Genomic DNA, 27316 nt, shown 5'->3' with positions numbered 1-27316 from the left:
AAATTTGCAGGTCAGGTATCCAAAGATATATGATTAACAAGTATTGTTTCACTACTATAGTGTAAGTATATATATGTATATAGGCAGGCTGCTTCAACCAGTTACAATCTAAACAGTGTTTTGATGCTGTCTTTAGAAACCAGGTACGCCGTTTCTCCAAGCAGCACAGGTTCAACAGGCAGCTCCTTCTGAGGTCTGGCTACGCAGTGAAGGTATGCAGTGAAACCTCCCTGAAGACATTGCTGTTGGTGCTGGGCAGACCCCAGCATCTCTTCCTGACTGCTATATGCACAAGCCATTTGGAAGCACCTTGGGTCGCCATTACTAGGTCTCTTTCATGCTCCTTGTACCTCCAGCATGTCAGACCCTGTCCAGTTTTTAAACCACTCAGATCCAGGAAGGCTCACAGTTACTGGCCAAAGCAAAGGGCCCCATGAGGCTAAGCCATCAGAAGTCACGCATCTATCAGCTCACACATCTCAGAGAAATAGCCCTGTGGTAAGTCATGTACTCCAGCATTTATTGTTCCCCACTGTCAAAAGGTGGTGATAAAACAGTCTCCTGCACAACTGAGAGCTAGAAGAAAGGAAAGTCTAGTTCTGTTTATCCATTTGCCTGTGCTAATGTCTTTTTCATGTCTTTGCTAGTGAATGATGGAAGAGATGAGGTCAAATGATCTCCTACTTCATTTCTGGTTTGACTCTATAACAAGAAGCAGTGAAACATCTGGATCTAAAGAAAACCTCAAAATGAATGTTATTTATTTCTGCCTTTTTGGTGGTTCTGATATTTCATAAGACAATAGAAAAATAGATTGTGAAGAACTTCTGAATTAATTTGATCCAACCCCATCATTAGAGGGAGACACAATGAGTTAGTGGCAGAGCCAAGCAGTCTGACTCCCAGTCTCCTTCTAGTGCACCATGTCCTACTTTGTTGTATTCTAGTGCACAGCTCTACTCTGACACACACGGGATCACCATGAGTTGGGATTGACTCTACGGCAACTGTTTTTTCTAGATCTTAATGAGAATCCTTCTGGAAATTAAACATCCTCTTAGAGGATGTACCTTTTTAAAAGCCAGTAGAAAGATCCACTAAGGCTTTAGTTCAAAAGCTCATAGGAAGAACAACAAAAAGAGTAGCTGTCGAGGCATATGTATAACCAAAAGCTTCATGGGATTTGGTTTCTTGGTTTAGATGTTTAGGGTCATGGTTGCATGGGACATTCCAGTTAAGTGGCCTAATAACATATTTAATGCTTCTGTTCTACCTCCTAGTACTTGCATAGTGCCTGAGGTCTTAAAAGCTTGCAAGCAGCCATCCAAGGCACAATACTTGGTCTCTACTAGCCTGAAGCAACAGAGGAAGAAGAGTCAGGATAGGAGGGGGATATGGAATATATGGCTAATTGCCTCCATGAACAACTGCCACCTTTGCCATGAGACCAGAAGAACTGGATGGTGCCCAGCTACTATTCCTGAACATTTTGATCAAAGATTCCATAGAAGAATCCTGATCAAAAGGGTGAAACTGCGGAACAGAATTTCAAATTCTTATGGACTTCAGACTTTCTGGAGCCATGTAGGTTGGATGAACCCACGAAACTATTGCCCTGACCCTGAAATCTTCTCTTCTTCTTCTTCTTTTTTTTGTTTTTTATTGTACTTTAGATGAAGGTTTACCGAGCAAAGTAGTTTCTCATTAAACAATTAATACACATATTATTTTGTGACATTGGTTGCCAACCCCACGACATGTCAACACTCTCCCTTTCTCAACCTTGGATTCCCCATTACCAGCTTTCCTGTCCCCTCCTGCCTTCTTGTTCTTGCCCCTGGGCTGGTGTGCCCATTTAGTCTGATTTTGTTTTATGGGCCTGTCTAATCTTTGACTGAAGGGTGAACCTCAGGACTGACTTCATTACTGAGCTATAAGTGTGTCCGGGGGCTATACTTTCAGGGTTTCTCCAGTGTCTGTCAGACCAGTAATTCTGGACTTAACCCCTAAAGTCTTCTTAAAACCAAACTGTAGTTTAGCTTAACTAGTAAAAAAAAGGTCTTCCTTGATCATTATGTTCTTATAAGAACTATCTATATGGGATCAAATTGACAAAAGCAACTAGAAAGATTAGACAGGAATCTTAGGGGGCAGGTAATTTATGTTAATGGAGGAGGAGCAACTAAGAAAAAGAGGGTGGGAATGGTTGCAAGCTCAAAGAATGTGGTCAGTGTCACTAAATGGTACATGTAGAAACTGGAATTGGTGTATGTTTTGCTGTGTATAGTCTCAATAACAACAACAAAAAAGCTCGCAGGAGATTAAGTCTGAGCTGGGGATGAGGATGAGGAGTTAGGAGGGTGGTTTATTTCCTCCCCCAGGTGGCTTTAAATGAGAATGACAAGCCTAGTTTCTTTGCTAAGAACGTAAATGTGTTATATTAAAAGTAAACAATACAATACAAAAGGATAATGTACCTCAATCTTTAATAGTTGAACTCCTTTCAAGTGAAGAAACTCTCATGAATCCCTCTAGGAATTTCAAAATTATTTTGCCATTTTGCATGGATTATGATAAAAACAACATAGAATTATATTTTTAATTATGAAATATTATAAAATTATGAGGTTTATATTAATAAAATAATTGTAATCTTAATTTTAACTTGTCCCCACTTAACTATGAAATTTATTTTAAATCAATACTAAAACAACAAGCTTGAGTTTGAAACCAAAAACCAAACCAGTTGCCGTCAAGTCTTTCTAACTCGTGACACCATGTGTACAGAGTAGAACTGCACTCCATAGGGTTTCAAGGCTGTGACCTCTGGAAGCAGATCACCAGGCCTTTCTTTGGAGTTGCCTCTGAGTGGGTTTGAACCGCCAACCTTTTGGTTAGTAGTTGAGTGCTTAACTGTTTGTACCACCCAGGAACTGCAAGTTTGCAACAAATGAATTTAAAAATAACATTTTATGCTTCTTTGGGACCAAGTATATATTAAAATATTGATAGAATTCTAATTATAATGTATTACCTAAATAGATAAAATCACTCTCATCTTCTGATAGATTTTTTACATTTTGTGATTTTAAAATCAACTGGATTATGTTTGTAAATTTTATTGTTTGTATTTAATTTCAAACATACAAACAGTACAGAGACTGATATAATACCCATGTACCTACCACCAGGATTTAAATTTAGTATTTTTCCCCAAATTTGCTTACTTATTTTCTTTCTATGCAAACTACATCCTTTAGAATTTTCTCAAGTGAGGGTTTATTAGTGGTCAACTTTATTTTACTATTAAGTTTAAAATATAATTTCATCCAGTATAAAATTCTAGTTGACAGTTAACATATTTCCTTGAATATAAGAAACAGTATTACTTTCTGCACCATTAAGAAACTTAAAAGTATGCTGCCGGTTAAACTATGCACAATATGAAGTGGCATCAGTTTTAAGATGTACCCCAATTTCAGAGAAATGAAAATGTGGGAAAAATGTGCATTTTAGAAATAGACAAAATATCGCTTTTTCTTTGTTCATTAAAGATACCATTCTGCTGTTTTCTGGCTTTTTTGTTACTGTTAAGAAGTCAGCAGTTTTTTTGTAATACGTCTTCTCTAGCGGCAGCTTTTAAGATTTCTTTCTCTGGTGTTCTGCAATTTCATTATGAGTGTGTAGGTAAGGAGTTCTTTTTATTTAACCTTCTTGGGATTTACTAGGGTGTGTGGATTGGTATCTTTAAAATATTTTGGAGAAGTCTCACATTTCTGCAAATATTGCCTTGTCCTCATTCTTTACATTATTTTCTTTTTGGACTCCAATTAGACATATTAGACATATGTTAGACTTTCTTACTCTATTCTCGGTGTCTTTAATCTCTCCTTCACATTGACTATTTATTTTTCCCTATATGCTATCCTCTTGATAATTTAGGTTTAGATAATTCAGATTTATCTTCAAGTTCGTTTTTCAGCAGGGTCTAGTCTGCTTTTTAATGTGTTCACTGAAATTTTAAATGTAATTTATCATAGTTTTCATTTCTAGAAGTTTTATTTGGTTGTTTCCCCAATATGTTTAGTTATTCTTTGCTGTCTCTTGTGGCTTAGTTGTATTTTCAAAGTTCTTGCTCTCTCTCTTTTTTTTAATATTTAAACATATTTATTTTGTATTCTCCTGTGCAAGTTCTTGTTCCTGATATTTTTATAGGCATAAAATTAGTTCTAAAACCTGACAACTTTAGAAAAATATATTTTGTACCTTTAGTGTGTTAAGTACCAGGTTATACATTTGTATACTTTTTAGCAATTTAGGTTAATAATACATTTTTCTTGGTTTCATTTGAATTATACAAACTTTGTACCAAAAATTACACTAATTACAGTTTAGAATAATTGTACACCTTTTTGACAATATAGGGAGATATTGTAATACAGCTAAATACCTGCTCACTTTTACGCTCAGTTTAGGTATTGCAGAAACACAAAACTGATGTTCATTTACTGAACTCAAGTATTAAAAGAATTTGTGTGAAGATATAATGCATAGGAATAGATTTGTAACCAGAAATAAAGCAAATACTGTGAAATCTTTCATCAATGACCTTCTAATAGTTCAAGATTCTGTGGTTTTATTTAGATGTGAGGTATTTCCCCAGATATTTTACGTTTGTTTTTGTGATTCCTGTACTCTCAGAAATTATGTATATTTAGATGTACTACATTTACTTATGGCTGGTGCTATAAACTATTGTCATGTAAGTAATAATTTTTAGAAAAAAAGTAAGTAGGCTTTTAGATTATCATGTTGCTTGATATTTTCCTGGGACCTGTTGTGTTAGGTAGGGAAGCACCTTAAAATGAACATTTTAAGCTTCCATCCTATTTAGAGCTGCCCAACTGGACTTTGTGTGAGCTTGGTTTTGATCTGGAGGGGCTGCTCAAGCACATGTCTAGGTGATTAATCTGCAATTTCCCTTTACAGGCTGGTTTTGACCCACCTCTTGAAGTGGTTCCTGCCAAGAACCCAATCAGGTGCAACAAAAGGGCAGCTGACCCAGTCCATCCTGACCTTGCTGGTTTGCTGGTGAAAAACAAGAATCTTTTAGCTGAGGTATACGGATTATCCAAGAATAAAACACCATGGGAAATTATATCCTTTATAAAAGCAGGGAGAGAACCATTCTGATAAAATGCTCAAAGTATTATTTTAACTCAGTTTTGCTTTTTTCTCAATATTGAGTTCTCTTGTCACTGAGGAGCACTGATTTAGACCTAAACCTGTCTTTTGCCAGAGAACTTCCTTTAAAGATGGTGCATAGTTGAGTGCTTTTGAATTGGCTGCCAAATGTTGGAGTGTTAGAACCTCGCTATGGACTGACATGCTCAAAATTTATATAATAATAGTAACTAGTTACATGTATTAAACAATTTTATCAGGGAGAATGAATTCTCATTTTCAATATACCACTAGTATCTCCACTGGTTTTATTTAGTATTTGATGAAATGTCTGAACAACGTAACTAGATAAAAAGGAAAGATAGTAACATTTGTAGGAAATGCGTTCACTTTTATTCCCTGTGATGAAGACTATAGAGTGCTTATAGAAATGCTTCAGTTGAGCCTTGCCCTCAGGACATTTGGTTGCAAGAGACAGTCTCATAAGTAAACAAGGTCAGAAGCTCAAAGGCCATTGTCATCCTTAAGAGTACTATGATGTGACTAGTTACGTATACTGCCTCTATGGTTAACTGTAAATGAATTTATCGGAGTATTTACATATATAGATCACTCACCAGCCCATTGCGTAAGCAGCTTTCTTTTGTTGTTGTTCTTGGCTGCCATCAAGTTGACTCCAACTCATGGCAACCTGATGTACAAAAGAACAAAACATTTCCCTGTCCTTCATCATCCTCACAATTGCCAGCAGGTTCAAGTCCATCGTAGTGGCCATCGTGCCAATCCATCTCACTGAGGGTCTCATACCCTCGTTGACCCTATATTTTACCAACCATACGTCCGCCCCTAACGATCGATCCCTTCTGATGACATGTCCAAAGCAAGCAAGCAAGCAATTCAGACAGAGTTCTATTGTGATCCATTAGGTTTTCTTTGACTAATTTTCAGAAGGAGATCTCCAGGCCTTTCTTCCTAGTCTGTCTTCTGTCTTAGTCTGGAAGCTCCACTGAAACCTGTCCACAATGGGTGGTCCTACTAGTATTTGAAATACCAGCGGCATAGTTTCCAGCATCATAGCAACATGCAAGCCAATACAATACAACAAAGTGACAGATGGGTGGTGGAAGTAGCTTTCTAAGGTGGCCTTATTCTCCTGGGCCTCTTTTCTGCCCAAGAATTTATTAACGGTCTTTTCTGTTATCTCACCTGATTCCAGATGTTATTTAATAGATGTAAATTTGGATATAGATAAATATCAACCCAGTGATGTCAAGTCGATTCCGACTCACAGTGACCTTGTAGGACAGACAGAGTAGAACTACCCCATAGGGTTTCCAAGACTGTAAATCTTTATGTAAGCAGGCTGCCACATCTTTCCCCCACAGAGCAGCTGGTAGGTTCGAACTGCTGACCTTTTGGTTAACAGCTGAGCACTTAACCACTGTGCAACCAGAGCTCCTGGATAGATAAATATATATCTTACAATTTTATCTATGCTAATGCTTTCCCTCTTTTAACATACAGGGGTGAATGGAGCTTAAATTTTAATGGAATTTCTATAGCCACAGTAAATCTCAACATAACTTTGAGAGATTTCTTACATTTTTTTAATATTCAAAAATTTATACACAAATTGTTTTTGTGACATTGGATGCAATCCCCGCAATGTGTCAGCACTCTCCCCTTTCTCTTTACACCCTGGGTTCCCCGTGTGCATTCATGCAGGTTTCCTGTCGCTTTCTGCCTTCTTGTCTTTGCTTTGGGGCAGATGTTGCCCATTTGGTCTCGTAGACTTGATTTAACTAAGAAGCACGTTCCTCACGTGTGTTATTGTTTGTTTTATAAGGCCTGTCTAATCTTTGGATGATAGGTGGGCTTTGGGAGTGGCTTCAGTTCTGAGTTAGCAGAGTTTCCGGGGGCCATAGTCTCAAGGATTCCTCCAGTCTCTGTCAGACCAGTAAGTCTGGTCTTTTTTTGTGAATTTGAGTTTTGTTCTACATTTTTCTCCAGCTCTGTCCAGGACCCTCTATTGTGATTTATTTCAGAGAGGTTGGTGGTGGTAGTTGGGCACTATGCAGTTCTGGACTCAGGCTGGTGGAGGCTGTGGTTCATGTGATCTTACGTTGGTTTTTTTCGTTCAGAAAAATGTGATGCCAATCCTTGAAACTGTGGCAATTTTTATTATGGGTAGCATCCTCCTTCTCCTCTACAGGAAAACTTTCTATTAATACTTAAGAAGTTTGGGATTTTTTATAATTCAGATTTGAATTAAATGTTATATCTGCATAATTAATAAAAGAAAGAAAAACTTTTGAAAACAAATTGTCCAAAAGGATTGTAGGTACCTTGCTTAAATAAATTATGTAAGCTATATTCAAGAATTTCAGAGTATTTTTAAAAAGCAACTCTACATAAATGCACATAAATCATATGCCAACTACAAATGTTTATCAATTAGTCAAAACAGGTATTGAAGAAGCTCTACGAGGTCACATCTTGGCTTGGTTTTAGATACTATATGTATTGAAAAGTATTCCATAGTTCATATTGGCATTTTCTACATTTAATTCGAATTAGTGACATTTATTGCAGGATTTCCCTGTGGTAACTTTTTTCTTGTTTTTTTTTTTTTTTTTAATGTAATGATTTCAACAGAACACCTGAGCTTCGGCATGAGTCATCTTTACCTTTTCCAATAACCTGTTATTTAATCCCATAGGAATACAATTGTCTTGATAAGGCAGTTTTTCTCTTCACTGCGTGCATTTAAAATTATCATCATGTATTTGTGCCCAATAATGGAGAAACAGCTGCAAGAGAGTTATTTGAGAAAAGCCAGGTATAGAAGGGATAAATATTACATATTCACTTGGTGATTGTGTTGCCTTAATTTAGGAAATATGATATAGAGCTAAAACCTTTGCATAGTGCTAGACAGGCTGCTGTTGTAGTAGAAATGAATTAAAACAGCTTGAAAATTTGCATTGATAAAGTATACTAAGACCCAGTGTCTTAGAAATCTAATGTGTTCTGCCAATACTTTTTAATTTGGTTTTCATGCAAACTTTTATTTGTGAGGGAATTATGACTGTATTTATGCAGATAAGCTGTTTTTCTTCCCTTAGCTTAGTCATAAAGCAAATAGTGGAAACCTAGAAGGTGTAGCCAGTCCTAGAAAAGGTGAATGGTGGAAATATAAATTTTGCAGCTAAAAAAAAAATATCAGAATTATTATTTGTAATGGAAAATTTCAGTGAGATAATTATAGACTCACTTGCGGTTGTAAGAAATGATGCAGAGAGACCCCTTGGGCACTTTTCCCAACTTCCCTAATGAAAAAATTTTACAAAACTATAGTTTAATGTAGCAACCAGAATATTGACACTAATGCTATCTACCAATCTTATTCTGATTTCTCCAGTTTTTCTTGTACTCACGGTGTGTGTGTGTATTAAGTTCTATACAACTCTATTACCTGTGTTAATGCATCCACCACTGCAGTCAAGATGCTGAATGACTTCAACACCGCAAGAATCCCTCATGCTGCCCTCTTATGTCCATACCTACTTCCTTCCCACATCCAAACCCTGGCAACTACTGTTCTCTCCTCTGCTCTTAAAATATGGTTATATCAAAAATGCTGTATACTCAAAAAGTTCAAAGTAGTGTTACCATGTGATCCAGCAATTCCACTGCTAGGTACATAGAGAATTGAAAACATATGATCACACAAAAACTTGTACATGAATGTTCATAACAGCATTATTCATAGAGTCAAAAAGTAGAAAAATACCTAAGTGTCCATCAACTGATGAATGGATAAGCAAAAGATGTTATATCCGTACAGTGGAATATTATTCAGCCATACAAAAGAATGAAGTACTGATGCATGCTGCAAAATGAATGAACCATGAAAACATGGTGCTAAGTGAAAGAAACCACATATACTGTATGATTGCATTCGTATGAAATGGCCAGAATAGGCAAAATCCATACAGATAGAAAGATTAGTGGTTGCCAGAGGCTGGGGGAAGGGAGAAACAGTGAGTGACTGCTAATGGTATGGGGTTTCTTTTGGTGGTGATGAAGATGTTCTGGAATTATACAGTGGTGGTGGTTGGATGGTTGGAGTGCAGTACTACTCTGAAACATGGGGTTGCCATGAGTTCGAATTGACTAGATGGCAACTGTGTTTTTTTTGATGGTTGGACAACCTTATAAATGTACTAAAAAAATTAATTGTACATGTTAAAAAGGTGAATTTTATGATATGTGAATTGTATTTCAATAAGCAAAAGTGGGGAAAAAATCAATCCAATGTGGTTGAACAACTCTCTAAATAAGTTAAAAAACACTTAGCTGTATACTGTAAATTGGTGAATTTATGAATTATATCTCAATAAAGCTGTTTTTAAAATGTTATATAAATGGAGTCTTGTGTAAACTTTTGGGATTGGCTTTTTCACTCAGCATAATTCCCTGGGGATTTATCTAAGTTGTTGCCATGTGTACCAGTTTTTGGCTATTACGAATAAAGCTGCTGTGAATATTCACGTACAGGTTTTTGTGTAAGCATAATTTTTCATTTCTCTGAGACAAATGCCCAAGAGCATAATTGCTGGGTTGTATGGTAATTGTATGTTTCATTTAATAAGAAACTGCCAAATTGTTTTCCAGAGTGGCTGTACCATTTTACATTCCCACCAATAATGTATGAGTGATCTAGTTTCTCCTTATCCTAGCCAGCATTTGGTGTTGTCATTATTTTTTATTTTAGACATTCTGATATGTGTGTAGTGGTATTTCATGTAACTTTAATTTACATTTTCCTTATGGCTGATGATGTTTAATATATTTTTTATGTGCTTATTTGCTAGCTGTATATCCTTTTTGGTAAAGTTTCTGCTCAAGTCTTTTGCCCATTTTCTAATTGGATCATTTGTTTTCTAAACAATGTTGAGTTTAGAGAGTTCTTTGTATATTCTGATACAAGTCCTCTGTTGAACAATTTTTATTAACAGACCATATTTCAGTTTTGGGGGTAGCCTGAATTTAGTTAAGTCCTGAACATATTTTTGGTTTATTATGTCCAAATATAACATCAAACTACTGAAAGTTTGGGATCTTTGCCATAAAACTAATGCAGGAGTGTTTTAAGATCTTAGAGTTTGCAATCACTATTTACAAGGAGAAAGTAGAAAACTAAAACTAGCCTCTGGAAGGCTAATTGACAATGTAAGTCATCATAAGCAAGATTAAACTAAATCTAGAATCAGTGTTGTTTCTAGTCTGCTACTTGACTCTGAGACTCATGTTTACTTTAGGTACTTTTCAAAAAACCAATAGAGTATCTTCAATTATACCTAGCATTAACTAAGAGGATAAGTAAAAATGAGACCTTAACATACAGTTCTTATATCCATACAGGGAGTTGGGGCCATTGCATTTCACAACTCTAGGGGACATTATTTACATGGTATTCTATATAAATGGTGACCACTGCAATGCAGACAACCCCCTACTTACTGGTCAAGGTAATGCTGAAGACTTGAGCAATTATTGTTATTAGCAGAAGTTGGGATCCATAATTTGATAAGAATAGAGTTCCAACTCAACATTTGCTGAGGCTCTACCATGTGCAAAGTGCTAAAAAGTGGCACATGGAGGTGAGGATGGAAAAATAAATGATTCAACCTGCAAGAAAATTAGAAAGTGGGGAGACAGACATAAACAATAAGGGGAAACACAAGGTAAACTCCATGAGTGCTAAGTAGAAGATAGGCTTCTTACAGGTAGTGGCAGTTAAGATGAACCTTGAAGCATATAAAGGATTTTACAGAGGTTGAAAAGAGGGGTGTCAGAACAGAAAAGTAGATTAGTGCCCATGGAGGAGCTAGAATAACATGATATATGAGTTTGCAGTCAATGAGGACTCATCACAGATTTCTGAGGAGTGGAGTGATAATATAAGATCTGAGACAACAATTGAGGACAGAAATAGATACCCTTTCCTTGTGTTCCCAGAGCATTCTTTTCATACCTTTTATGGTAAAATCATTTGTTTGTCTAATTATTTGTTTTTATATTGGTCTTGCTGGCCGAGCTGGGAAAATCTTGAGGTCTTAATCTTCTTTGGATCCTCAGAGCCCAGCACATGCCTGGAACATAGAAGGCACAAGGCTTGTTTGTTGAATGAATGAAAAGGTGGCTTAGATACATGCTAGATTGGAGACAGGGAGACCACTGTAGCAGTGCATGAGACAGAATGAGGTCCTGACATTAGGCAATGGCAACAGGCATGGGAAGAAAGAGGTAGATATGAGACATAGTAGAGGTAAAATTAACAGACTTAGTGACTTGAGGGGGAGAGTAAAGAAAAAGGGCAATTAAGAATGACTCTGATTTAACATTTTTAATAAGAATATAAATGCATTTAAACTTTCCATTTATAAAATATTTTATCTTGTCTTTTTAAAAGGTATTTCTAAAAGATCTTTAATAGAGTATTTAAATCATTATTTTAAGTAAATTAATTTATGATTAAATAAGCAGGTCTTAAAACAGGGTCTGATTGGTAATATGTAGACTTTGGGATGAAACAAATCACATATTTTGATAATAAATAGAAACTGACAGATGAATGCCTGGAGGGAAGGACTGGAGGTGCTCAAGAAGTGCTTCTCTTCTTTGTAAATAGCTCCTTTACAATTGCTAAAACAAAGAATGCAAGGTTTCCTTCATGTTGAAAATGTAAGAAGGGGGACGATATCCTATCCTAGAGTTTAGCACAAATTAAATTATTTCAAAGCATTTTATTATTGTGTTACAGGAGGCAGAGTTCTCTTAACTAATTTCTTTTCTCTAGAGTTTATTATTTTACAAATGGTTTCAGTCTATTCTAAGAGTTGGAGTTTCATGATGCTGTAATTTTTTAAGGACTTCTGTCCACACTACTTCAGACAGCAAAACTGGTTTCAGAATTTTGTCACAGCATCATCAAAAACTGAATTCAGACTATGAGCGATTCACCATTGAGAAACAGAGTTTTAATTCTCATGAAATCTAGATTTCTGGGTTCCATGGAGGTTGGAGTGACCCACCCAGACCTGAGCCTTGAGAGAACTGGTTTCCCAAAGTCAACTTTGAGTCAATCAATGGTCTATAAAAATTGTTAAAGACAGTTTTTGCCGTAGGCATTGTGCTTTTTGAAGAAGTGTCTGTGTGCAGTCAGTTTTGATAAGCAGAAGCTCCAAGGTCAGACTAGAAGCTATGTTTTAAGGTAAATTGTCATTATATAAACACTGTTCTGGCCCTGTTTCCATGGCAATGTTGATAAGATGGGGTATAAGAATCTTTGGAAGTTCTTTCCTCTTTGGAGCATTTTTGACTCACTAATTGAAATTGTATATTAAATAAACTTCAATCAGTTTCTATTATTGGCTTAATATGATTTTTCTTTTAACATCCTTCACAGTTTTTCCTTCCTGCTGTCTTCCTCAAACACCAATCTGTGCTGGCTCTCCTGTGTCACTTTCCCTCCCATAAGCCATCACTCTTACTTCCCTTTATAACTTTATGATCTCTCATTTCCTTTATTTGCCTTTTAAAAATATAATCAGTTGAAGCCTTGTTCTTTCTCCTGACTCTCCTCTTAACCTATTTTTTGATCAGCACAGATAAGGCAAGGAACCAAGTGGTATAACCATAGGCTCCTCTTTAGGCAAGAGGACTATGAATACATTCCCCTTTAGGACACACTGTAAAGCAAAATACTTGTGGCCCAAAGCAGCAGGTATCTATGCCTCTTTTCTGCTGGCAATTATAGAATTCATTACTGGTACAATTTAGTAACCAAAAACAATTTTAATGTCGATAAGAATAAAATCACATGTTCCAAACCATATGTGCCAATTTGGTTTTATTTTTAAAATGTTTTGAACACTAGAATATACTTGAATTATATTTGAAAGGCTCCATTTTATTGTGTAGTATTGTCTAGCTTAAATACCCATCATGATTTAAAATCATGACTTTTTAAAATGAAAATTGTAAATGATTTTAACTAATACTTTCCCTTTCTCACTAGCTAAGAAATGTTCAAAACAAACTTCTCATAAAAGAAACTTCATTGCAAGAGATGAGATCTGAGCTAGAAAGTTACAAAGAAAATAATGTGCAACAGTTGTTCCAGATAATGTCCCTGAAAGATGATATCAAGGACCTAGAGGAACTTATTGCTTCTCTAACCAGAATTAAGTCTTTGAAAAACACCGATATTCAGAGTCTTGAAAGAGGCAACTGGGATTTAACTGAACAAATTATAGAACTAGAAAATCGTCTAAGGTAGGGTATTTACTAGTTTTTTTTCAACCATATCTCTTGTTATTAGTTTGCAAATAGTATATAAGCTCCATACTCCTAACTGATCACAGAACTTAAATCTACCAGGATTTCACTTAATACTTGACCCAACATTATTACATTTAATAAAACAACATTTTTTATTGAGATATAATTCACCATAAAATTCCCTCTTTTGAGTGAAAATATAATTTTATGAGTGAATTATAATTCACCCATAAAATACAATTCAGCGGTTGTGGAACCATCACCACTATATAATTCCAGAGCATCTTCATCACCCCCAAAAGAAACCCCAAACCCATTAACAGTCACTCCTCTTTTGCCCCCCGCGTACCTCCAGGTCCAGGCAACCACTAATTTACTTTCTATCTGTATGGATTTGCCTATTCTGGACATTTCATGTGAATGGAATCATATAATAGGCGGCCTTTTCTGTCTGGCTTCTTTCACTTAACATGTATCAGTACGTCATTCCTTTTTATGACTGCATAATATTCCGTTATATGAATATAGCACATTTTGTTTAGCCATTCAGTTGATGGACATTTGGGTTTCCACTTTTTTACTATTATGAATAATTCTGCTATGAACATTCATGTACAAGTTTTTGTGTGAATATATGTTTTCTTTTCCCTGTATATACCTTAGGAATGGACTTGCTGGGTCATAAAGTAACTCTATGTTTAATCTTTTGAGGAACTGCCAGGCTATTTTCCAAGGCAGCTGCTCCATTTTACATTCCCATCAGCAATGCATGAGGATTCCAATTTCTCCACATCCTCACCAACACTTGTTATTGTTTGTCTTTTTAATTATAGCCATCTAGTGGGTATAATGTGATATTTTATTGTGATTTTTGATTTGCATTTACCTCATGAATAAAGAAGAAGCCCTGGTGGTGCAATGGTTAAGTGCTCAGCTGCTAATCGAAAGGCTGGCAGTTCGAACCAGTGGCTCTGCTGGAGAAAGACCTGACAACCTGCTTCTGTAAAGATTACAGCCAAGAAAATCCTATAGGATAGCTCTACTCTGTCACATGGGGGCTAGGAGTTGAAATCAACTAGATGGCATCCAACAGCACAACAACAACAACGACTAAAGAGGTCCCTAGGTGGCGCAAATGGTTTGTACTTGACCGCTAACCTAAAAGTTGGTGGTTTGAACCCACCCAGTGGTACCGCAGATGAAAAGGCCTGGTGATCTACTTCTGAGATTGCAGCCAAGAAAACCCTATGGAGCAGTTCTATTCTGTAACAAATGGGGTCGCTGAGAGTCAAAATCGACTCACTGGCAATTAACGACAACAACAATAACTAAAGATGTTGAGCATCTTTTCATGTACTTATTGGCCATTTGTGTATCTTCTTTGGAGAGAGATCTATTCAGATCCTTTCCCCTTTATGTTGCTGATTTTGCTTTTGTTGTTGATTGGTGACTTGGGAGTTCCCACGTGTACAGAGTACAACTGCTCCTTAGGGTTTTCTTGGCTGTAATCTTTATAGAAGCAGATTGCCAGGCAAGACCTGTTTCTTCCATGGTGCCACTGAGTGGGTTTCAACTGCCAATCTTTTGGTGACCAGCCGAGTGCAAACAATTTACACCAGCCAGGCACAATTGCCCCTTTTTAAAATTGGTTGTTTTTTTTATTGTTGAGTTGTAAGAGTCCTTTATATATTCTGAATATGAGACCCTTATCAGATATATGATTTGCAAATATTTTCTCCCAATCTATGGGTTGTCTTTTCACTTCTTAATTTTATACTTTTTCCGTTTCTTATTGGCATCTTTCTGGGTCCTTATACTTAATGTATATCTCTTGCAAAATGCATATCATTAGTTTTTTTTCATTTTATTTATTTTGTTGTTGTTGAGAATATACACAGCAAAACATACACTAATTCAACAGTTTCTACATCTACAATTCAGTGACATTGATTACATTGATTGCAACCATTCTCACCCTCCTTTTCCAAGTTGTTCCTCCCCAGTAACATAAACTCACTGCCCCCTAATATTCCCATCTGATCTTTTGAGCTGCTGTTGTCAATTTGATCCCACATAGATAGTTCTTAAAAGAGCATAATGCTCAGGGCAGACATTTTACTAGTTAAGCTGAACTACTGTTTGGTTTTAAGAAGATTTCAGGGGATATTTTTGGTTTAAAGTTCAAAGAGTATCTCAAGGCAATTATTTCAGGGGTTCGTCCAACCTTCATGGCTCTAGAAAGTCTGAAGTCCATAAGAATTTGAAATTCTGTTCTGCACTTCCCCCCTTTTGATCAGGATTCTTCTATAAAATCTTTGATCAAATGTTCACTAATGGTAGCTGGGCACCACCCAATTCTTCTGGTCTCATGGCAAAGGAGGCAGTTGTTCATGGAGGCGATTAGCCACACATTCTATTTCCTCCTCCTATTCCTGACTCTCCTTTTTCCTCTGTTGCTCCAGGTGAATAGAGACCAATTTTTATGCCTTGGATGACCACTTGGAAGCTATTAAGACCCCAGGCACCACTCAGTGAGCTAGGAGGTAGAACAGAAGCACTAAACATGTTATTAGGCCAATTAACTGGGATGTCCCATGAAAACATGACCTTAAACCTCCAAACCAAGGAACCAAATCCCATGAGGTGTTTGGTTGCATGTAAGCAGCCTCAGCAGCTACTCTTTTGTTGTTGTTGTATCATTGGTTTTTTTCTCATATACTTTATTTTTGTTTCATTAGTTGTTTTTTAAAAATTCAGTCTGGTAATCTTATCTTTTAACTGCAATGTTTAGACCATCTACTTCTAAAGTAACTACTGAAATTGTTGGATTTAAGTCTACCATATTTATTGTTTATTTTACCCATCTGTTCTTTGTTCCTTTATTATTCCTTACTGCTTTCTTTTGGATTACTTAAGTTTTTTTATTATTCCATTTCCTCCTGTATTAACTTTTTAATATCTTTAAAATTGTCATTTAGTTTTTACCCTAGACCCTATGATTTCAAAATGTGCATTTAATTTAGTACAATCTACTTTAGATTAGTACTTTTATGACTTCCCCCCAAAATAAGAACCTTATGACAATTTAATTCCATTTATCTGCCTCACACCCTTGTACTATTATCATATATTTTACTTTTCCCATATGTTATGAATGCATAAGATTTTCTTTAAAATTAGTTGTCACTATTAATTTCTATTTTCCTGCAAATTCACCTTTTCTGGTGCTCTTCATTCCTTCCTATAGTTCTGTGCAGCCACCAGGGATCATTTTTCTTTATCCTGAAAAATTGCCTGTAGCGTTTCTTACAGCACGGCTCTTCCATCAGTGAATTTTTCTTCTGAAACCATGTTTCATCACCACCTGTGGAGGGTATCTTCACTGAGTATAGAATTCTGGGTTGGCATTATTTGTTTGTTTCAGCACTTTAAGATGTCACTCAGTTATCTTCTGTCTTGTAGTTTCTGTTGAAAAGTCAGCCCTCAGTCTTACTGTTGTACCTTTGAAAGTAATGTGTACTTTTCCTCTGGCTACTTTTAATTGTTAGCAATTTGACTATGATGTGGCCTAGTGTGGCTTTCTTTGTATTTATTCTGCTTGGAATTTCAGGGCTTATTGAATATGTCAATTGATGTCTTTCATCAGGTTTGGAAAATTCTTAGGAATTCTTTTATCAAATATTGTTTCTGTCCCATTCTGTCTGTGTTCTTACTCTAGGACTGCAATTACAGGTACGTTACACCTTTTGAATATGTCCTGTATGTCTCCAAGATAATTCTTTAATTAAATTTTTCTTCTCAGATAAGTTGGATAATTTGCATAACCTCTTTTGACCTGACTCAAAGTCACTAATTCTGTAGGATGCAATTCTTAGGCAGAAGAGAACATAAGAAATATGGAAGTAGGGCTAAAATATTACCAGGTTAGTTTTGCGGTAGAGGAGCCCTGATGGCACAGTGGTTAAAGCATTTGGTTGCTAACTAAAAGGTCAGCAGTTCAAACCCACCAGGCACTCCGCAGGAGAAAGATGTGGCAGTCTGCTTCTGTAAAGATTTACAGCCTTGGAAAACCTATGGGGCAGAGTTCTACTCTGTCCTATAGAGTCGCTGTGAGTCAAAACAGATTGACAGCAATGGGTTGGTGGATTGGTTGCTTGGTTAGTTTATGGGTAGGAGATATTACCAATACCTAGAATAAAAATAAGAACCAAACAATTAGTCTTTTGCATATCTAAACGGTTTGTATATCTGATGATAAAACAAGTTTTCACATATGCTATTATTTATTACTGTTATCATTATGTCTAATTCCTTTTCCCATCATCAAATTCCAGTTGAAGACTCTATTTCAGATATTTTAAAATAGGAGTGCTTGTATTCATGTGGGATCTCTGGTCATCACAATAGTACCATAGTGCCAAACTATTTATACCCAAATTTCCCATTGAAAAGAATGGTTTCAAAATTGACCTCCCGTAGGGGAACTACCACAGGACTTATCACTGGATTGTTTTTCTCTCCATTTCTCTGCCATTTCTAGTCTCTGCCTACAAACAGATAACTGGACAGCTGTTTTCATAAGAAATACATTTTGGCTTGAGACATATATTTAAGATATTTTAAATGTGCATATGTTTCTTTTTTTTTAATGAAATTTTAAAATTGGTTGAGTTTTTTCATGATATTGTTACTATTGATATCTTACACAGGGTACATCTGGTTGAAAGGGAAAAGGCAGAGCGTAAGGCAGATTTTTTGGAAAAAAAGTTAAGTGCCAACAGATGCACCCGTTATATGAATATGAAAGGACAAGAAGATTCCATGGATATTTTCATGACGACGGTAAGACCAAGTTTTGATTGATTTTTGAAGAAACAGGATTTTTATTACCTTCTGTTACTCTAGGAGATAAATGATAAATGTTGAATAATTTGTTGGTCATCTTCTTAATGGAGAATCAAAAAAAGCAATACAGCATGGTTGATTGGGAAACCTTTCTGATGTATGGAGATAAAGTACAACAAGTGCCTAAAGGTCTCTGTGATACTGAAGAAAAGATATAGAGGGAATGGGGCTGTGAGAGAGGTGAGAGGAGAGAAGATGGTTAGAGACTGAAATAAATTGTTTTAAATGTCATCTTGCTGATCACAAAATCTAGGTTTTGGGATCTGGTGTGGGTGGTTGAAGAGGACTATAGGTGAAAGCATTGAAACTAAAGAAGCACAGGAATCACAAAGCTAAATTGTTGGATAGGTCATCTACATTGGCCACTGAAATCTAGGATATGGTGTGGGATAAGTTAGAAGAAGAAAGTGAGCCTGGTTCCCAGTAGATAGTGATTCATAGGATGAATAGAAGATTTTCTAGAATCCTGGTGGAAGAGGATGGGAGACAGACTGTTGTCAAGAAAATGGTGAAAGTTTGTTTCAAAATTCTTAGACTACAATAGTTTGTATTATAATATAAACCCAGAAAACCAAACCCACTGCCATGAGTTGGTTCTGACTCATACGATCCTATAGGACAGAGTTAAACTGCCCCATTGGATTTCCAAGGCTGTAAATCTTTACAGAACCAGACTGCCACATCTTTCTCCCACAGAGCAACTGGTAGGTTCGAACAGCTGACCTTCTGGTTAGCAGCTGAGCGTTTTAACCACTGCATCACCAGGGTTCAGTTTATAGTATAATAGTTGTATAATATAATAATATAGTATAGTATAATCTGAATGTAAAACAAAGTCCTCCATTTACATGGGGGGTTCCATTAAAAAAAATTTCAGCAATGCTTTCAAAATAGCTAAAAGTAATTTCAATCTTTATTTGCTCTCTCAAGCGATTCACAGTAACATTTCTCTTACAGATCCCTCACATCTCTTTAAAAACTCTCCCACATCCAGTGTCCAGGCAGGTCTGAAATTTTCTTCCCCTTCTCTTTTAGTCTGCCTCTTTTTTCTAGGCTTTTACTGATGCAAATTCATCATTACTTCAACAATTCTAGCTCTCCATCCATTTCCTAGTTTCACCTGACAAAAAGCCCGGGAACTTTACTTGCTTACTCAACTCCCAGAGTTGAAGATGACAAGAAGGTGAAAAGAAGGCTATGTAGAATTTATAAAGGTAGAATTCTCCTGTGGGAGGTGGAGGGAAAGGAGATTTATAAGCATTATCTTTTTTTTTTTTTTCCTGTCATATTTACAATGGAAGTAGGATGATTACAGGCAGCACAAAGGAAAGGTTTGGGGAAAGAAATATGAAGAATTGGTGTGATAAAGACCAAACTAAAAAACCAAACAGTTGCCATCGAGTCGATTCCAACTCATAGTGACCCGCTAGAACAGAGAAGAACTGCCCAACAGGGTTTCCAAGGAGCAGCTGGTGGATTCAAACTGCTGAGCTTTTGATTAGCAGCCATAGCTCTTAACCACTGCACCACCATAACCACAGTGCCACCAGGGCCAGAAGGGAGTAAAAGGATAGGACAGTTTGGATGATGAGGTAGGTCGTTTAAGTATAATAATGGTAGTTAAAGGGATCCTAGGATTTTGGATATATTTTGAAATTTAAGACAACAAAATTTTCTTATATTTAGTAGTAATGTCTCTTTAGTTTTTTTTTTTTTGTGTGTGGTTTACATTAGTTTCACAACCTTTCTTTCATAATATTGTCATTTTTTAAAAAATAAAGGCCAGTTGTTTTTTAGAATGTCCCTTAGTTTGAGCTTGTCTGATCTTGTTTCCTCATGATTAGATTCAGGTATGCATTTTTGGATGGCACACTGTATACATGATGTTTTGTCCTTCTCAGGTTATCATCTCCAGAAGTACATAACATTTTTTTAACCCTTTTTGGTGATGCTAATTTGATTACTTGATTGTTATGGATTGAATTGTGTTTCCCAAAAATATGTGTTGTAAATCCTAACCTCTATGCCTGTGGTTATAATCCCATTTGGGAATGAGTTGTCTTTGCTATGTTAATGAGGCAGGATTAGTGTAGGGTGTGTCTTAAATCAATTTCTTTTGAGATATAAAAAAAAATAAGCAAGCAAGAGAAGCAGAGATGGGGGAAGACTGATGCCAAGCCACGTGGAAATCTGGAAGGAACCAGTAAATAAGCTGAAGAGGCAAGGATCTTCCCAAGGAGCCAACAGAGAGAGAAAGCCTTCCCTTAGAGCTGGCACCCTGAATTTGGACTTCTAACTTCCTAAACTGGGAGAAAATAAATTTTTGTTTGTTAAAGCCATCCACTTGTGGTATTTCTGTTATAGCAGCACTAGATGACTAAGAATTTGGTACCGAGAAGTAGGACTGCTGCTCTAAGAGATACTTAAAACGTGGGAGTGGTTTTGCAATTGAGTTTTTTCTTCTCTTCTTTTTATTGTGCTTTAGGTGAAAGTTTACAGGAGGCTGGAAGAGTTTTAAGGTGCTTAATGGTAAAAGCCTAGATTGCCTTGAAGAGACTTTTGGTAGAATTGTGGATGTCAGAGACAATTCTGGTGAGGGCTCAGAAGGAAATGAGGAGAGCTATAGAGAAAGTCTCTGTCATATTAGAGAATACATATGGCACCAGCAACAGAATGTTGCTAGAAATGTGGACATTAAATGTGCTTCTGGTGATGCTTTAAAAGAAAATGAACATGAGATTGGACAATGGAAGAAGAGCAGTGGCAAATAAGTTTTCTGAATTATGTTCAAGTGTTTGGTAGAAGGTAGAACTTGTAAGTGATGAACTTGGATATGTAGCTGATGAAACTTCTAAGCAAGATCTTAAACAGACCACATGGTTTCTCCTTGCCACTTACAGTAAAATGTGAAAGAGATGGACTTAAAAATGAACTGTGCAAAATGAAAACAGAACTGAAAGATTTGGAAAATTCTGCTTAGTACCATAGTCTCGTGGAACAACTCGGTCAGTTGGCATGATATAGTTCATAAAGTTTATGTTTCCTACATTCTTGTTTGGTGAGTAGTGTCTGGGGTCATAAAAGCTTACAAGTGGCCATCTAAGGTACAACTATTGGTCTCTACTAGTTCAAAGTAAAAGAGAAAGAAGGAAACCAAAGGCTCAAAGAAGAAACTAGTCTTCAGGACTAATAGACTACATGAACCACTGCCTCATCTACCCTGAGACCAGAAGAACTAAATGGTGCCTGGCTACTACTACCGATCGTTCTGATCAAGGTCACAATAGATGGATCCTGAAAGAATGGGAGAAAAAGGTGGAACAGAACCTCAAATTCCTAAAAAAAAATCCAGACTTACTGGATCGGTATAGTCTGGAGGACTCCCTGAGACTATTGCCCTGAGATACCAAAACTAGCCCTTGAGGTCACCTTTTAGCTAAATAACAGACTGGCTCACAGAGAATATCAACCACGAGTACTGTGCTCCTTTAAAATATTGTCTATTGAGACCAAATGGTCAACAACTACTTTAAAACAAAGATGAGAGGGTAAGGGGGAAGAGAAACTAGATTAATGGAAATGGAATAGCCAGAAGGGAAATAATGAGAATGTTCACACATTGTGAAGAAGGCAACAAATGTCACTGAACAATTTGTGTGTAAATTGTTGAATGGGAACATAAACTGCTATGTAAACCTTCACCAAAAACACAATAAAATATTATTTAAAAAAAAAAGATTTGGAAAATTCTGTTGTACAAACTAAGGACGTGCGTCCTAGAATGTACACCAACGATGGGGCTGTACAAACTTTTGTAAAAGAGATTAAGCCTGTGATGATGGATCTAACCAACTACCACAGCAGAAAACCATCAGCTTAGACTGAAGGGGACAGAGAAAGATCGAAAGGAAAGAATGCTATCTGCCTCTTGGAATTCTACAGGCAGGAAATAGGCCAAAGGAGCTACATGTGTTGTCCTCCAAGAAAAGAAAGGGACCATCCTTGGGGCATCTCAGAGATGAGCAGAACTGTTGGAAGGAGCACAGGAAGCAAGGCCTTCTTGGTTTCAAAGGGTGGGGCTACGGTCTCCTGGATCTCAAAGGGTGGGACCACAGCCTCCTAGATTTTAAAGTGTCGGATCTTCAAGAACTTAGTTCTGGAGTGTGGGGCTGCTGTCACAGTGTGCCAGCAGGATGGGGCTACCACCAGAAAATTGAGGAGGTGGGATTGCCATGCCCAAGGGGCAGAAAAATGCCAGGCCAGAGGGGTGGGTTCACCACTCAGGTGAACGAGGAGAATGAGGCTGCTTAAAGATGGATGAAGAGCAGAGTTACCATTCCAGAGGGCCTGGAAGGCAGAGCTGAAGCCCAGGGCAGAGGGGCCTCTACCCAGAATCCAGAGGGTGTGGCCAGCACTCAGAGTCTGGAGGGTGGGGCCATTGTTCAGATGGTCTCAGAGAACAGAGGATTATTTTCAAGATTTGAGAGCTAATATAAATTGTTGTGCTGGGTTTTGGACTTTCTTGGTGCCTGTTATCCTTTTTTCCCTCCAATTTCTCCCATTTGTAATGGAAAAGTCTACCTTGTACCTGTTCTACCATTGTACTTTGGAAGCAGATAAATTGTATTCTAGGTTTCACAGTCTCACAGATGAAGAAGAATTTTGCCCCAGGATGAAATACGCCTAAAGTCTTACCCATATTTGATGTAGATGCTTCAGAACATGAGCTTTTGGACTTGGAGTTGATTTAAAACTTTTGGGATGATGTGTTGGTGAATGTGTTTTGCATGTGGCAAGGACATAAATTTCGGGGGCCAAAGGGTGGAATGTTATGGATTGAATCATGTCCCCCAAAAATATGTGTGTATATCCTAACCTCTATTCCTGTGATTATAACCGATTTTTGAACGGGTTGTCTTTATTATGTTAATGGGAGGATTAGTGTAGGTTATTTCTTAAATCAATCTCTTTTGAGATACAAAAAGAAATTAAACAAGCAAGCAAGAGAAGCAGAGATGGGAGATTGATGCCAAGCCACATGGAGATCTCCAAGGAACCAGGAAACAAGCTGAAGAGACAAGGACCTTCCCACAGAGCCAACACACAGAAAGCCTTCCCCTAGAGCTGACACCTTAAATTTAGACCTCTAGCCTCCTAAACTGGGAGAAAATAAATTTTTGTTTGTTAAAGCCATCCACTTATGGTATTTCTGTGATGGCAGCACTAGACAACTAAGACATTGGTTAAGGTGTCAAATTTCTTGAATGTATAGTTATTCTTTTTCCTTTTGCAATTAATGAGTAATTTGTGGAGAGAAACGTTTGATAGTATATAAATATTGTTTCTCATCAAACTTTCCCCCATGTTTAGCATCCACTGAAGATTCTTGCTTAAATCAGGTTTTATTATCATGGTTGCAAAATTGTAATTTCCTAACTCTATCAATTATTGACATTTTACTGTAAAAAAGAGCTTTCCTTTTTCCCTCATTTATTTATTTTTCTAGATATCTATTACAGATATATAGATTTCTTATTTTATTGAATGGGTTATAATCCATTACTTTTCTTCTTTTTATCATACTTATATTTTCACAGATTTGTCCAGTGGGAACACCTTCAAGCTGACTTCTTTGTCCCTTTCACTGACCCCCATCATTTTCTTTCTTTTTGGCCCAAAATGTTCTAGGCTAATCTTATACCTTCTTTGCCCCAGCCTTAGAATCAGTCATTTCTGTAAGGAGTCCTTGTACTTTTAGTAGGGAGTGGTTTTATAAAGCAAGATCTGGAAGCTACGTGTGCTCATTGCTACTGGGATGTCATTGCTTCAAGGTGTTTTCAGCATAAAGAGCTAGGAAATAAAATGTACATTTATATACATGTAAATATACTAGAAAACATAGTTTATACTGTTTATACTGTTTCTTCCAATCCAACCCCAAGATGTTGTTTCTTTGCTCCCCATTCTCTATTTGTATTTCCTTTCTTTCACAGTATATTAATTTACTAAGGCCTAAAATAAACACAAGATAGTTTCAGAATTGCTACAGCCATACCGCATCATTATTCTTTTTGATACTCAAATTGTCCCAAATTTGGAGCCCCATTCAAGCTAGTGCCTACATCTTTCTGACACAAGTCCTATTAGCCTGTGAGCATTTTTCTGGCATGATAATATATTCCAGGATTACTTGCTCCAGACCTGGAATTGGTCATTTCTCCAAGGAGCCCTTGTTCTTTTTAATGGAAAATAGTATTTAGAGACCACAATCTGAGCACTAGAGGTGTTCATTGTTATTGGTTACTACTGCCTCTAGGCCTTATCAGTGAACAGAGCTAGGAAATACATATTTCTTAGATATAGAAAAAAAATGATTTTATATGTGTATATTTTCTTTTTTGCTTCCTAGTGACATTAACATAGTTATTAATTTGTTTTACTCTACTACATATATATAATAGTTTCAAAATAAAAACACATTATTACTAACAACAAACCCACTGAAGACAGTTAAAGATTATCCTTTGGGTCTTTTTGTCCTTAGACTTTATTATCATACAAGGAAGATACAGCAAAAATGTTGTACTGTAAATTCACTTGAAAGCATTTTTCTTTAGGTGGTTATGTCACCAATGTCATATAGAGTTGGATTAATTTGTATTGTAGTTTGTTTGCTTTTTATTTTTTTAAATGTGTAAAACATTTAAATGGTTCCAAAGTCTAAATGATAAAATATGATACATCTAGAGGGACCTAAAGTTTATTCTTGTTTTTTTACCCTGTGTTTTCTTCCTTTGCCTATGGGTAAGTATTTTTAAAATTTCAGTTTATCTTTTATTCGGTCCTTTTAATAATATAAGCAAATACATATATATTTCTACTCACCCCTCCTCCAACATGGCATACTATCACTCTTGTACTCCCGGGGATTACTGTATAAAAATACATCTAGATGTTCATCATTATTTTTAACAAATGAATCATATTTCATTGTATATGGATGTATCACAGTTTACTTAGTTAACTACGGGAATTGTGTTGTTTCCAGTTTTGTTTTACTACTATAAATGGTGCTGCAATGATTAGCCTGTGCCTATCCATGAAAATGGAGCAGGACCAGGCAACAAACATTTTGTTTGTTGTACATGAGATAGCCATAGCAGCAACTAACAACAACAATGTCAATTTTAAACTTTTTTTGCGAGTATACTTACACTGCTATTTCTGGATTCATTAACTTTAGAAATTATCTCCTGACCTCTAGTGTGACAGATTACGATTTAGCTAACTCAAACAAATCCTCTATGTATTCACCCCTACCCTCCCAATGTGGGTATATTATTTATAGCTCATCCACAAGTTATCTAATATACAAGCAATTTCTTTTTACCTCAACTATTGGTGATATTTTGTTTTATAAAATGAGTAGTATGTTTTCTTTACCATTCCTTTTACTGTTCTTACCCTCTTTCACTCCATGATTTCTTTCATGTTTTTATATTATCATTAAATGATGTTTTATCATCATAACTAAATCTTTATGATAATATCCAACTCCCTGTCAAATTTTCACTTATTGGTTTGAGCACTCACTGATGACCCTTGCCTGAATTATTTTATTAGTTGAAAATTGCTTATTTTAAAAATTCTATCATTCCTTCTACATTTATTAGCTCATATTTCTCTGTAAAGAATTTATCTCATCAACTGGGGCTGTTTAGTTACCTGCTTTTCTAAGCTAAATTTCCTATGTTCTTAAAACAGTTCCTTCATACATCATTTCAACACCTCTTGCTGTTCCAATTTGCTCTTTTGAATATGCTCTTGTTATCTCTCTTATGATTCTATAACTTTTTCTTTCTATTTGAGTGCCTTTTCTCCCAAGACTTCGTGCTATCACTGTGTTTATATTTCAAAAGAAGGGAAGTAGATGTCTTCATATTAAATTTCACATGGGAAATTAATGTGTATGTTGGCAAATTTAGGATAATGATGAAGCTATCCTGGCCAAGAACTTGGAGAGAGACATTTTTCACTTCGAAGGACCAAAGAACGGACAGAAAATTTCGGACAAATGTCTACAAGATTTGATCCACAAGGAAGAACAAATATCTCAGTTAGACAAACCTCCATATTCATTCTGCTGGGAAACTAAAAAAACGCAATCCCAGTATCAGAATTTCCTTGATCATCTGGCTACTCTTCAGAGCAACAGTGTTGTCCCGATAGCAGCCACTGAGGAAGCTGTGAAACAGAGGATTCAGGAAATTGTTGCAAACAGACAGTCCTGGAAGTCTGTAAGTGTATTGACAGAAAAGCTATTCTTTCAAATTTTTTTTTTTTTTAAGATTAGATGTTAATATTAGCCAATTCAGTAAACTCTGCAACTCTGAATTTTAATTTTGAGTTTATTTTTATTACTAGAGTGAAAGAGAGAAGAAGTTGTCTACTATTGTAGCAGAGTAGTATAGTGTGGTGGTTAAAAGCAGAGGGCTGCAGTATGAATTCCAGCTCCACTGTTTTCTAGCTGTGTGTTCTTGGGCAGGTTCTGATCCACTCTGTGCCTCAGTTTCATTTATAAAATTGGAGTAGGGGCATAGTTCCTACCTTGCAAAGTGGTTGTAAGGATTAAATGAGTTAATACACAATAAGTGCTTAGCATGATGCCTGGCAAGCTCAATGAATGTTAGCCTAAAAATAGTGATATGTGAAGACAGTGTTTGACAAAACACTGATCAGTTCAGTCAGTGCAATAAAGTGAGTTCTGTCAAATCAGTTGTTTGTTTGAATTTACCGATCAAGTATCAAATAATTGAATCAGTAGGTTTGGGTGGATACTTCTTTGTTGTATCCAAGTTATTTTAGTAAAATTTCATGA

The 27316-nt window shown here is 36.4% G+C and overlaps 1 protein-coding gene across 1 annotated transcript in view; it reads left to right on the top strand.

Moving 5' to 3' along the window:
- Positions 1 to 357: 357 nt before the first annotated feature.
- LOC101350526 (coiled-coil domain-containing protein 170-like) overlaps positions 358 to 27316 on the top strand; it is a 47603-nt gene continuing 20644 nt past the window's right edge. Inside the window, exons 1-5 of the mRNA XM_004371104.1 lie at positions 358 to 498; positions 4990 to 5118; positions 13271 to 13527; positions 18243 to 18375; positions 26424 to 26735. Of these exons, the coding sequence (XP_004371161.1) occupies positions 358 to 498; positions 4990 to 5118; positions 13271 to 13527; positions 18243 to 18375; positions 26424 to 26735 (972 nt within the window). The remainder of the gene's footprint in view (positions 499 to 4989; positions 5119 to 13270; positions 13528 to 18242; positions 18376 to 26423; positions 26736 to 27316) is intronic.

Source organism: Trichechus manatus, unplaced genomic scaffold, assembly GCF_000243295.1.
Source record: "Trichechus manatus latirostris isolate Lorelei unplaced genomic scaffold, TriManLat1.0 scaffold00010, whole genome shotgun sequence".
NCBI lineage: Eukaryota > Metazoa > Chordata > Mammalia > Sirenia > Trichechidae > Trichechus > Trichechus manatus.
Note: the sequence above shows the minus strand (reverse complement) of the source record. Positions and strands in the feature narration are given on the sequence as shown.